General features: G+C 45.7%; 1 protein-coding gene across 1 annotated transcript in view; it reads right to left on the bottom strand.

Annotated features, from left to right (window-relative positions):
* Positions 1–13,575, bottom strand: part of METRN (meteorin, glial cell differentiation regulator) — a 57,826-nt gene that overhangs the window by 14,577 nt on the left and 29,674 nt on the right. The window contains exon 2 of the mRNA XM_030213144.1: positions 9,326–9,753. Coding sequence (XP_030069004.1) covers positions 9,326–9,753 — 428 coding nt within the window. The remainder of the gene's footprint in view (positions 1–9,325; positions 9,754–13,575) is intronic.

The raw sequence follows: 13,575 nt of genomic DNA, 5'->3' as shown, positions 1-13,575 counted from the left end.
ATGAAATGCTTTGATGTCCCCATGCATACCCCCACCCTCCCACTCTGTCAAACTGTCAAAGTAATGCTTTGATGTTTCTCTTATATATACTATCTGCTACCACATTTGCTTATTTCCGATCTGACGAAGAAGGGCAACCTTCCAAAGCTAATCAAGAAATGTATTAAGTTATGTCCAATAAAAAAGGTATCATCTTATTTTCTTTTCCATGTTTTATTTTGTTTGATTTCTATTGATAAGATTAAAAAAAAAATCAGTGGTGAAAGGACAGCAAATAACCCACCCCTAGGCACAGTGATCTCCCTTCCTTCCAGTTCCAGGCCAGACTCTCTTCCAGTAAGGGAGCACCACTGCTCAGCCACCCTATGTTTCCCTCTAGAGGACCCTCCTGAAAAACCAGTTCAGCTAATCCGGCCACAGGAGTTCACAGAGAAGCAAAACCAGTCTGTCACCAGCCTACTCGGTTTCCTTAGCAACAAAGACTCCTTCACTTGCACATGACCCAGTGAAAACTGGCAGGCAGTGTCCCAGGACCAGCAGCACACTGGACTTTTGTTTGCTGTCCTACAGAGAGAGGTGGGGGGAGGAAGAGAAGCAAGGGAGGAAAAAAAAAAAAAGATCCTGAAAAGCTAGTCTTGGATTTCTGACAACCCTATCCTGACCTGATCCACTATCTGCTGCCCTGATTTTGACAGGTAGAGTCAGGACAACAGATAGTATGCTGAACCAGGACTGGTACAAGTTTCCCCCTTGGAACTGAGTAACTTGGCAGCTCTGTTTACACTAATTCTCAAAGAAAAGGAACTTGTGTTTTTCCACTCTGAAATAGTCACTAATCAGGAGGGCAAAGTACTTGTAGTCATTTGTACCTGCCTTTTCTGAGGGTAGAATTTTACTGGGAAAAAAAAAGCAGTTTGCATGAAGATTTGAAAATACATCTGTGTGTCTACCCTTTCTCCCCCAACCTACACACACACACCCTGGGACAACCTCCTCTGAATGTGGCTAAAATACACTCACTGCAGGAGAAGATAAGACTTTTAAGCCACAGGAGGGGAGTGCAGTTTTCAGACACCTGATTAACACACTTGTGAATTGCTTTAAAATTTGTTCTGCAAATCATTTAAACTTGCCCTGGGGGGAGGGGGAGGAGACTACTAATAGCGCATTCGTGGTGAATTTCCTCTTCCCCATCATAACTGATATCATCTTTAGCCCACCTGTAACTCACCTTACAGTTCTCAGAATGTTAATGTGAAAGATCATATGTGGGAAAATGAAACAGTTCCCCTAGATAGCTAGTAGAAATATAAACCTTACATTATCAAGGTCTATTGGAATTTTCACTAAGAAACCATAAATGCACCAGAGATTTATGAAACTACGTTCATATGCTTAGTTCCCCCTAAGGATTTGGTCTCTCTATCAAATCCGTTCTCATGGAGAAAGATACCAAATTAAACTTAAGACTATAAAGACCACAGACATTGCTAGGTAGAATGGTCTTTATCTCATACCTCACACTAACATTATCAGCTTTTGTCTCACCTAGAATGTAAACTGCACTGAACCCTAGAAAGGGGATATTAGTGGTGGTATAAAAGAATTGATTTGATTCATGGCTTGAGCCCAGGGCCAGTCCTCTAAGCTTCTGGTGCCCTTTGAGGGGGGAGGGGAGTTCGTTGTCAGGTGCTGCCGCTCCTTGGGTCATTAGAAGTTTGCATGCTTGCACCTGTCTGTGTAAGAGTGTAATCCATCTTCTTGCTGCTCAGGGTATGCAGAAGGACATCTGAAGCAGTTCCTGCAGCTCACCCCCACCCCCACCCCAAGGCCTCCTCATTCTCCCCAGTGGGACGTGATCGACAGTGTGCACCACAGGGCTGTTGAAACAGCCCACACACTTAGGGGTAAATTTGCAATGGATCCCTGAAATTTAGGTGCTGGGAATTCTATAATGGCAGCTGAACCCACAACTACCATTGCAGAATGCTATCTTAAGTTTTCACTTACACGCCTAACTTCAGGTGCAAGCACTTACACCAGCTCAACGGATAGTATTTTATAACTTGTGCACCTATCTGACATGCCTCTGAGCCACCCATGTCCCTCCCAGATTCATGCCCCCCCCCCCCACTCTCTTGACTTTCAGCATGCAACTTACAGAATAGCAACTAAGGGCAGTTATGCATGTAACTGCTAATTGGTGCCAATTAAGGCCAATTAACAGCCAATTATTGTTGCATGTGCAATCAACCTTTATTCTTTAACTTGCGAGCGCAATTTTGCACACTAGCTAGAAATCTGAATGCACAACTTTATAGAACCAGTTGGTTATTGTCCCCATGGCAGTCCAGCCCCTACCACCTTCTCATTTTGCAGCACTTGTGCTTTCAGAGCCCAGGACTACAAGAGAGGCAGCTGGTAATGCGAGCGGGGACACCCTGCTTATACTGCCCTGCAGCGTACATTGCCATCCAAGCTGACTGGGTTTTTAAGCCCAATTGTGGCATCCTGTGTCTAGCTCTAAGGGTTGCTGGCAGAGATGTCAAGTTACCCAGTGCCAGGATAGAGATTTTGGGTTGCCCTGAATTTCTGACCACCACATTATAAGACTTGCAGCACTAATTTCAATGGGCAAGATCAGGCACTACAAATACCACACTACTTTGGGATGTAAGTTCAAAACCAGGACTGGACAAAAAGTGTCCAGCATGGAAATGGGTGACTTGTCATCTCTGTTGCTGATTTGAGTGCTGTCAATTAGAATTGAGGCCAGGAACCACTACTACTACTACTTAACATTTCTAGAGCGCTACTAGGGTTACGCAGCGCTGTACAAAATAAACAAAGAAGGACGGTCCCTGCTCAAAGGAGCTTACAATCTAAGTAACGAAATGTCAAGTTGGGCAGTCTAGGTTTCCTGGGCAGAGGTGTAGAGGTTAGGTGCCGAAGGCGACATTGAAGAGGTGGGCTTTAAGCAGAGATTTGAAGATGGGCAGGGAGGGGGCCTGGCGTATGGGCTCGGGGAGTTTGTTCCATGCGTGGGGTGAGGCGAGGCAAAAAGGGCGGAGTCTGGAGTTGGCGGTGGTGGAGAAGGGTACTGAAAGGAGGGATTTGTCTTGAGAGCGGAGGGTACGGGTAGGAACGTAAGGGGAGATGAGGGTTGAGAGGTAAGGAGGGGCTGCAGATCGAGTACATTTGTAGGTTAGTAGCAGAAGCTTGAATTGAATGCGGTACCTGATCGGAAGCCAATGAAGTGACTTGAGGAGAGGGGTGGTATGAGTGTATCGGTTCAGGCGGAAGATAAGACGTGCGGCAGAGTTCTGAATGGACTGAAGGGGGGATAGGTGGCTAAGTGGGAGACCAGTGAGGAGCAGGTTGCAGTAGTCAAGGCGAGAGGTAACGAGGGAGTGGATGAGAGTTCGGGTGGTGTGCTCAGAGAGGAAAGGGCGGATTTTGCTAATGTTATAGAGGAAGAAGCGACAGGTCTTGGCTATCTGCTGGATGTGCGCAGAGAAGGAGAGGGAGGAGTCGAAGATGACACCGAGGTTGCGGGCAGAAGAGACGGGGACAATGAGGGTGTTGTCAACCGAAATAGAGAGTGGAGGTAGAGGAGAAGTGGGTTTGGGTGGGAAGACAAGAAGTTTGGTCTTGGCCATGTTCAGTTTCAGGTGGCGGTTGGACATCCAGGCAGCAATGTCGGATAAGCAGGCCGATGCCCTGCAGCGTACATTGCCATCCAAGCTGACAGGGTTTTTAAGCCCAATTGTGGCATCCTGTGTCTAGCTCTAAGGGTTGCTGGCAGAGATGTCAAGTTACCCAGTGCCAGAATAGAGATTTTGGGTTGCCCTGAATTTCTGACCACCACATTATAAGACTTGCAGCACTAATTTCAATGGGCAAGATCAGGCACTACAAATACCACACTACTTTGGGATGTAAGTTCAAAACCAGGACTGGACAAAAAGTGTCCAGCATGGAAATGGGTGACTTGTCATCTCTGTTGCTGATTTGAGTGCTGTCAATTAGAATTGAGGCCAGGAACCCATGTGCCTATGCCTAGAGATGCCCAGGATAAAAACTACTTTTCATTAATAATTGCCAAATTTCCTCAGCACAAAATGAGCTATTGAAGAAATGACTTCCTGAGAGGCAATGAGGCTCATTTTTAAAGCACATAGTAACTTACCTAACTTTGTAAGTCTATGTGTTTTGAAAATGAGCACCGTAACCTGCTACAAGCAGAGGGAGAACAGGAAAGACATGTCAAGAAACAATTTGTGCTCACTAAAATGTCTCCAATGACAAAAATCTAAAACCTTCTTTAAGTTTTTTTTTTTTTTTGTGAATTTGCTGGAATGGACATTTTCTGTCAGGAAGGCCGTCTTTCAGCCCCTCAGGCATTGAATGTTATCATTCCAAATAACATAACAATTTTAAAAAATTTTATTTTGGGGGGGGGGGGGAGAGAGCAGGTAGAGAGCATGGTGCATTTGAGTATAATCACTATGCTGTAGCCTCTCATGTCTTATACAAGCTGGAGATCAGAAAAGCTCAGTTTTATAAATCCCAGAGCTCTCAAACTCCTCATAAGTCACTGTTCTGACACTGGATGAGACACCTGCTACAAACCATAGGAAAGTGTAATAAATCCCCGAGAGTGCTGAGTACCCGTCTCCACACCAGGGATCATAAATCACAGTTTAGGAATCTGATCCGAAACCCACCTCCAGTCTGGACATTTTCCAACAGGTGGGATTTGTTGGATAATGATAGCAAGATCACTGGAAATCCGGGGAGGGGAAATGGAGAAGAACGGCAAACAGAGGGATCTTATGAATGAGAACCTTCAGATGCAGTGGAGAAATAGCACTGAAATGTTCAGCCACCCCGGAAGATATTGCAAGGGCAGGATTAAAGCATAGGCAAACTAGGCACATGGTCAGTGCCCAAATGTTTAGGAAGGGCCCTCTAAGGTATGCTATTTCAGTGGCTCCACAGCAGCTTTTGCTCTGGAAGTCAACTGCTGGCAGAAAGAAGAGTTTGTCTGTTGGGGGAGGGGAGGGACATAGACCTCTGCAGGCTACAGTAGCTCTATCTATTCTTCCTACCTCTGAGCATTGAGGAGTTAGCCAGCAGCACTTCTCATCTGCTGCTTCCTCCTGGGACAGTTTTCTTCTGCAATCAGAAACATACAGGACACCATTTGTAGAGTGTTAAAATGTATTTCTATTAAGATGGAGGACCAACATCTACATAAGTACATAAGCACCGCCATACTGGGAAAAGACCAAGGGTCCATTAAGCCCAGCATCCTGTCTGCGACAGCGGCCAATCCAGGCTTCAAGAACCCGGCAACCCCCCCCCCCCCCCCCCCTCCAAAAAAAAAAAAAAAATTAATAATGTTCAATGGACTTTTCCCTCAGGAATCTGTCCAAACCCCCTTTAAATTCCGTAAGGCCAGCTGCTGTCACTACATTCTCCGGCAACGAGTTCCTGAGTCTAAATACACGCTGAGTAAAGAAAAACTTTCTCCTATTTGTTTTAAATCTACCATATTCTAGCTTCATCTTGTGTCCCCTGGTTTTGTTGTTGTTTGAAAGTGTAAACAAACGCTTCACATCTGTCCGCTCTACTCCGCTCATTATCTTGTAGACTTCTATCATATCACCCCTCAGTTGCCTTTTCTCCAAGCTGAAGAGCCCTAACCTTCTCAGCCTTTCCTCATAGGGAAGTCGTTCCATTCCCTTTATCATTTTCGACGCCCTTCTCTGCACCTTTTCTAATTCCTTTATATCTTTTTTGAGATGCGGCGACCAGAACTGGACACAATACTCGAGGTGCGGTCGCACCATGGAGCGATACAAAGGGTTAATCCTGCCCTGGATGTTGCCTTACCCTCAGACAGAGCCACAAGTCTTACCAGCGCTTTCTCTGATGTTTTACATTATTCAGGGACTAGCTTAGAATATTTACAACACTTAAATCCCTTTTGCGCGAAGGCCAGTTCTGCATTCTGAGGATAAAGGATTGATGCTGTTATACACGCAAGGAGGAGAGCCTGGCCTGCACTAGATCAAGAGTGTTTTCTGTTGTGGGATCTGTTCTTTGGAAAAGTTTACTACTGGCATTACTTTCTAAGGAGGATTTTAAATTGTTTCAGAAGAAGTAAAAGTCTTTATTTGTTGAAGCTTCTGGAAAATGACTGGTTTACTAATAGGATTGTTGAGATAAGAGAGCTGCACAGGAACAGGGTTAGCAGGAATCCCCTCCAGGTCCTGCAGGGTTCTCATGGAAGTGTAGTGCTGCTAGGCCAAGCTACCTATCCTTTTCATGTGTTTCTAAGATAGCTTAGCAATTATAACAGCACTAAAAAAGTTAAGGGATATGGTTGATAGCACTGAAATCCCCATAAGCACTGAGAGGGGACATTATCAACATGGGCTACTTTTAAGTCAGGTTATTTTAGTACAAGGGATGGGCGGGGATGGAGGAGATTACTTGTGGGGATGAAGGAGATTCCAGTGGGGATGGGCCGGGACAGGTGAAATTTCTGTCCCATGCAGCTCTCTAACTGGAATTTTGTGATGAGGTAGTTTTTGTGTTGGCTTTGTGATGAGGAGCTTGTAAGGAATGGGTTGGGAGGGGTATGAGGGTTGTTTTTATATTCTTTCTGGGTAATATTCAACCTGAGGCTTGTAAGCTGCTTCCAGCCATGGGCTGACCTAAAACCTGGATATTCCTGCCCTGGCACTGAATATCTGGGTATGTGCACCAACCTGGAAGTTAAATGGGTATTGGCTGATATTCAGACCAGTGCCCAGTTAACCTGGTGCATAAAGTTAGGATAGCCTTTTTTCTATCCTAACTTTGGGGCTCTTTTACTAAGCTGCGCTAAACAATGGCCAGCAACAGTTTTAGCGCATGGGTCTCCCATGCACTCTGGTCACATTTTACCACAGCCAAAAACCCCTTGTTTTCAATGGAAGCAGTAAATGGCCATGTGCTAATAAAAACATTGGGGCATAACCATTTACTGCCTGAACCCTTACCATCTCCTCTTTAGCAGGTGGTAAGGTTGGATAGCGTGCGGCAACAGCTGTGCACTGCCCATTACCGCTGGGCACCCCCCCCCCCCCCCCCCCCCCGCTAGAAAATAAAATTTTATTTTCTGGGTGTGAGAAATGACATATGCTGATCACACTACTACCGCCGGGCATCTGGGCACGCCCTGCTGTAGTGCTGTGTTACTGTGCCGAAGCCCTACCACCCTTTAGTAAAAGGGCCCCTTTATGTGCTTACTCAGCCTGTTGTGGATTGAATATCACCGTTAACCAGTTAAGTGCTGACTCCACCCAAGCACCACCCCCTGGACCTCTCCTAACCTAGCTGGTTAGGGAATGGTCAGTTAGTGGAGATTTTCAGCAGCCCCACTTGGTTAACACAGATGAGGTTTAAAAGTACTTAAGTAAAAAATAAAAGTTCTGGCTTCAAAAGCAGTGAAGTCAAAGAAGAAAGTCTTTATCCCCCAAAAATATACTCAAGTAAAAATAATAAAGTACAGATCTTAAAACTGCTTTTTTTTTAAATTTTAAAACTATTATTTTGCTACAAAGTAAAAAGTATTCTTAACAATTTGGACCATTGAATCTACTATGTTTACAAGCAAACTTCCAGGGGGGGGGGGGGGGGGGTCACACAAGTTCCTTCCTAGAAAAAACACTCCGAGCACTGCAGTGGGCAGAACATTAATACTGTACACCTATTGGAAAACAAAACAAACTGGATTAGTACAGATTAGTCCTACTCAGACACTTGATGCTAACAGAATACCCGGCCTTTTTCACACATGAACAAAGGTAGCCCCTCATGAAATATTGAATAAGTAACCACAAACTAAAAATAGAAATATGTAGACAAAATTAAACTGAACCCCAGAAGTCATAATCTGTATACAGTGCAAAACCAAACAAACAGTGACACATCCTTTTGTACCGTGCAAAATATAAAACAGTGCAGATGTAAATTTCAAAAATGTACATATTACAATTACTACATTAAAAGTTAACAAATAAAACAAAAATTTTAAGTAATACATTTCTATTGGACTAGCAGTACATTTTTGACTAGTTTTTGGAGGTGAAAACTTCCTTCCTTAAGTCAGGACAAACATACTGTACACCGCCTTGTGTGAATTCCTTCAAAAAGGCGGTAAATAAATCCTAATAATAAATACATAATAAATAAAATATTACAACAGTATACTGTCCCGACCTGAAGAAGTAGGTTTTGGTCTCTGAAAGTTAGTCAAAAAATGTATATAGTCTCCCGTGGTAGTTTATTAGTGCAAGCCTGGTAGAGGGAGGGAGGTAGGGAGAAAGACTGTGCTGCAGGATCATGGTGGTTGGGAGGGGAGAGGGAGCAGGCCTTGCATATAGTGAATGTGTGGTTCAGACTGGGGAGGAAGATGAGCCTGACAACAACAAAGTAACATCCAATCAACTGCTGTTCTGGGCAGGTGTAGAGGGCAGGGACCAGGGTTTCCAGGTGATGTCAGACCCTGGCTTTCATCTGATTGGGGCAGAACTTCCGGTCCTACGCCAGCTGTTTTTGGGACCGGAAGATGAGGCCCAATCAGCTGCAAACCGTGTCCGACACCACTTGGAAAGCCTGTAGAGGAAGAGAACCAGAGGGATGGAAATAATTTTTTTTTTAAACTACTTTCCAAATTTGTTGCTAAAGTACTGCTTAAGTAGTTTAAAACAAAGTATTTTCTATCCCTCTGCTTCTCCTCCTCTACAGGCTTTCCAAGCGGTGTCAGATGCGGCTTGCAGCTGATTGGGAGAAGGAGGAGTGGCCTAATGGTTAGTGCAGTAGGCCTTGATCCTGGCAACCTGGGCTCAATTCCCATTGCAGCTCTTTGTGACCTTTGGTAAGTCATTCAATCCTCCATTGCCCCAGAAACAAACAAACAAAAAAAAAGTTTAGACTGTGAGCCCTCTAGTGACAGAGGAAGTACCTGCATATAATGTGTACAGCACTGCATACATCTAGTAGCACTATAGAAATGATTAGTAGTAGTAGTAAAAGTACAGAGCCACTACATATCAGTGGCCAGCCGGCTCAGTTGGGGTTTAAATGGGCAGGAGCTTCTCCTGCTCAGTTAAACCATTTTGAATATCAATTCCTTTGTATTTACTATGTTAATTTGTACCCTGCCGAGGATAGGATTTTCCTGGATTGCTGGGTAATTCATAAGCGTATATCATAAGGTATTTGTTAACTTCATCTTTAGCTGATTTGGTTGTCATAACAACTTTCTTACCTTCCATGCTGAGTTTGTTTAAGGGTAGTGAAAGTCGGGTGGACCAGTCCCCTCGGAGCTCATAGCGGAAAGCAGCGATGCGCCGGCTGATGTCCTGGTGAAGGGTGGACTGCAAGAAGAGGGCCACTTTCTCCCAGCCCTGCCAGCTGAAGCAGTGCACTCGAGGGCGCAGAGAGGAATCTGTCTCAGACAGCAACAACTCCAGAAGGCCATCTCTCTCCAGGTAGATCTGGGCCCCTTGGAAGTAGGTGGCGGGTTTGATGCAGGCGGTGATGCGACCCGAGCCATTCCCTATAGCTGCTGTGCCCAAGGGGAGACGAGGAGACAGGCTAAGGCGTAAAGCTCCCGACGGGTAGAGCCACTCCAGTGAGCCTTCAGCACACCGCAATGAGATCTGCTCCACGCTGCTCGGTTCCTGAGACAGGCCACTGTAATGTAACAATGAAGTTTTATTTTACATCAGTGCCGGCTACCCTGCTAAACCATCAGTGCAGGACAGAACAGGCACTCTGGGCAATGTCTCATATCACAAGATCATGGCAAGCAGGTTAAGTGAAAGAGCTGACAAAGGACTTGGAATGTTCTGGCACTCCAATCTGTACAATTCACATTGACTCTATAAGTTAGTTATTTTAGATACTTACAGGATGTCCTTCCTAACTAGTAACTTCTCTAGTGTAGTGCAGGGCTGGTCTCCCTCATGAGACAACACTGTATGTTGGTTCAGTCTTGCTAGTCTCATCTTTGTGTTCAGAGACTATTCCACTTTGGAAACTCTCATCTTACCATATTCAAGTGGCGGAGTAGCCTAGTGGTTACAGCAGCAGGCTGACAACTATGGGACCCCAATTCAGATACCACTGCTGACCAAGGCCCTTCAAGGTAGGGGGAGACAGCAGCAACATGGTGGGAGGGAGGCAGCATGGGGGGGGGGGCACTGGCAGCAGTTGCGGCAGCATGGTGGGGGGGGGGGGGACACACCCAGAGTAGTCTCAGTGCCCAAGGGCCCAGGGTACTCTCAGTCCACCCCTGCCTCTGCTGGTCCAGCCCAGACCTATACTTTACATTAGTTCTCCCACCTGGGTCTAGGGACAGGCACCAGGCCCCAAAGTTTAGGTGGCTGAGATTTGGCACCCAGTTTTATTCCACCCAGTGCCCACATCTACCCCTATCAAACTCACATTCCAATTATATACACATAGCCACAGGTGGGCCTAGGCCTACCCATGAGTGGTGTACCTGTGATGTGGCTGGCAGGGATCCCATAAGCCCAGTCAGCTGAAAAATCCTGGCATCTCTCCCTCCCCGCAGGTGAAGTGGCATCTCTCAAACTCCTCCCCCCCCCCACCCCAAAGTACATTTTAAATACTTCAGTTCTTCACCTGCATACTACTGGTGCTGGCCCTAGAGACTTCCCTCTGATGCAAATGCCAGTTTTCACATCAGTGGGACCCCTTCAAAGGGAAGGCTCTAGGGCTGGTCGTGTGAACAGCATGCATGACTTGCTCTTCTTGCTCTTCACGGCCAACAAAGAACTGGAGTGATTAAAAAGGCACATGTTGGGGGGGGGGGGGGGGGGAGATTTCAGAGATCCTGGTTCGCCTGCTGGGGACTGGGTTCTTGTGGTCATCCACTTTCAAGCTTAGGCCCACCCAAAATTGAGTGTTTCCCTATGTCACCGTAAACACTGCAAAATCTATTATATACATCCTTAGTGTTATATACACCCATATCCCTACCTCAATATCCTCACATGCCAATCAAATACATACCCCTGTCTGTCTTAGGTGCAAACTTAGGGCCCTGTTTACTAAGCAGCATTGTAGGCGCGTTAATGTTTTTAGCGTGCATTAACCATGTATGTGTCTACAATATACCTATACGCGCCTATATAATTAGCACACATGCTAAGTGTAAGCGCAATAAAAACACTAACGCACCTTAATAAAAAGGGCCCTTAGATTATAAATCCTGCAGGAAAATACCAGCTGGACATCAGACTCACAGAAACAGAAGCCTTGCAGATCAGTAACGCAGCCGTGCCAGAGAAAAGGACTTTGGCTGGCGGGGGTTGGGGACCCCCGCCAGCAAAGGTACCTGACGGCAGCAGGGGAGGGTTGGTGGTGGTGGCGGCGGCGGCGGGAAGGGGGGGGTCGAAAGGGTTGGTGCCGGGGGGGTCAAAAGTGGGGGCGGCGGTGGCGGTCAAAAATGGCGGGGGGGGGGGGCAGAACCAAGGGGGCTAAAATGTGCCCCCTCACCTCGGGCTCTGGACCCCCCCATCCCGCCAAAGTCTCGCTACGCCCCTGCTTAGCACATAAGTGCTGGGCACACCCTTGACCCACCCATGCCCCTCCCATACCCACACCCCCTTGCAGTTACTTGCTATAGAATTTGTATGCTAAGATAATAAAATGCCGACTAAGCACAGCTATGTGCATAACTGCAAATTAGTGCCAACTGATGCCCATTAATCCAATTATCACAGAAGATGGCCGCATAGCTGATCGGTGGCGAAATGCTCTTTTCAAATCAGCAATTTTTCCTGAATTTTCTAACTATGCCGCATACGAAGTGTAAAGGAGTGGTGAGACGGATTCCCTCGCCCCCCACGACCTCTACGCCTGTTCAGCCAAGAATAGAGCATTTCTTTACCGGGTCCTCTCAGAATAACTGGGGGAGGGATTCCAATATGAAGTTTGCCGGAGAAGAGGAAACCTCACGGGGAGAGGAAATCTCCCTTTCACCACCAATGTTGACCCGGTGTTGATGACAGCCCTGGAGACCCTGGAGACGACTCAGCCTGCCACCGGAAGTGTGATAGGAAAGCCGTCGACTGAGGGACTAGAGCTGCCAAAAGAAACGCCGAGACCTGAGGCAGGAGCCCAAGGAAAAACTCCGGAGGTAAATTTGGAAATGATTTGGATCATGTTGAATAAAATGAAAGGCACCTTTCAAAAGACATCAGGTGAGTTACAACTTTTGAATAGGAAATTTGAAGAGATGAAAAATATGATGGATGTTGTGAAACAAGAATTAACAGCGAAAGTAGTTAAAGTAGAAAAAGATATTGAACAGTTACAAGACTTTAAGATAACAGTAATTAAAGATAATTCAGACACGTCAAAAATTAGAGCAAATTGAAAATTATAACAGGCGCCTGAGCCTGTGTCTTTTAAATTTTCCTAAGCTTTTAGGAAATTCCCGAATGGATTTATTTAAAAGGTATCTTAAAGACATCTTAAAAATTCCTGATGAAGCTATTCCTCCAATAAATAAAATATATTATATTGAAAATTCCAAACGAGAAATAGGAAAAACTGGAGACGCAGGAAATCGACAAATTGATTTGAATAATATCTCACTCTTACTGGGACAATCCTTGGAAAATACTACACAAAGAGCTACGCTTTTAGTCTCTTTTGTATTCGAGCAAGACTTAAAAATCTGTTATGAGACTCTACTTCAAAAACGCCAGTTCCCTCTTCGGAGAACAGAAGGTCTGGATATATCCCAATGTCACCAAACAAACCCAGCACAAGAGGAAGGCATTTTTGGCTTTGAAAAAGGGGACATTGGAGATTGGCCTAGTGGTTAGGGTGGTGGACTTTGGTCCTGGGGAACTGAGTTCAATTCCCACTTCAGGCACAGGCAGCTCCTTGTGACTCTGGGCAAGTCACTTAACCCTCCATTGCCCCATGTAAGCCACATTGAGCCTGCCATGAGTGGGAAAGTGCGGGGTACAAATGTAACAAAAATAAATGCATGGGGCCGGATGGGATCCACCCTAGGATATTGAGGGAGCTCAGAGAGGTTCTGGCGGGTCCTCTTAAAGATTTGTTTACTAAATCCTTGGAGACGGGAGAGGTTCCGAGGGATTGGAGATCAGCGGATGTGGTCCCACTTCACAAAAGTGGTGATAGGGAAGAAGCTGCAAACTACAGGCCGGTAAGCCTCACTTCAGTTATTGGAAAAGTAATGGAAGCGATGCTGAAGGAAAGGATAGTGAATTTCCTGGAAGCCAATAAGTTGCAAGATCCAAGACAGCATGGATTTACCAAAGGGAAATCGTGCCAAACGAACCTCATTGAGTTCTTTGATTGGGTGACAGGAGAATTGAATCAGGGACGAGCTATGGACGTAATCTACTTAGATTTCAGCAAAGCTTTTGACACGGTTCCCCACAGGAGGCTCTTAAATAAACTGGAGGGGCTGAAGATAGGACCCGAAGTGGTGAACTGGATTAGGAACTG

The sequence above is a fragment of the Microcaecilia unicolor genome, chromosome 8, assembly GCF_901765095.1.
Source record: "Microcaecilia unicolor chromosome 8, aMicUni1.1, whole genome shotgun sequence".
In the NCBI taxonomy this organism is placed as follows: Eukaryota; Metazoa; Chordata; class Amphibia; order Gymnophiona; family Siphonopidae; genus Microcaecilia; species Microcaecilia unicolor.
This window is presented reverse-complemented; position numbering and strand designations above follow the sequence as displayed.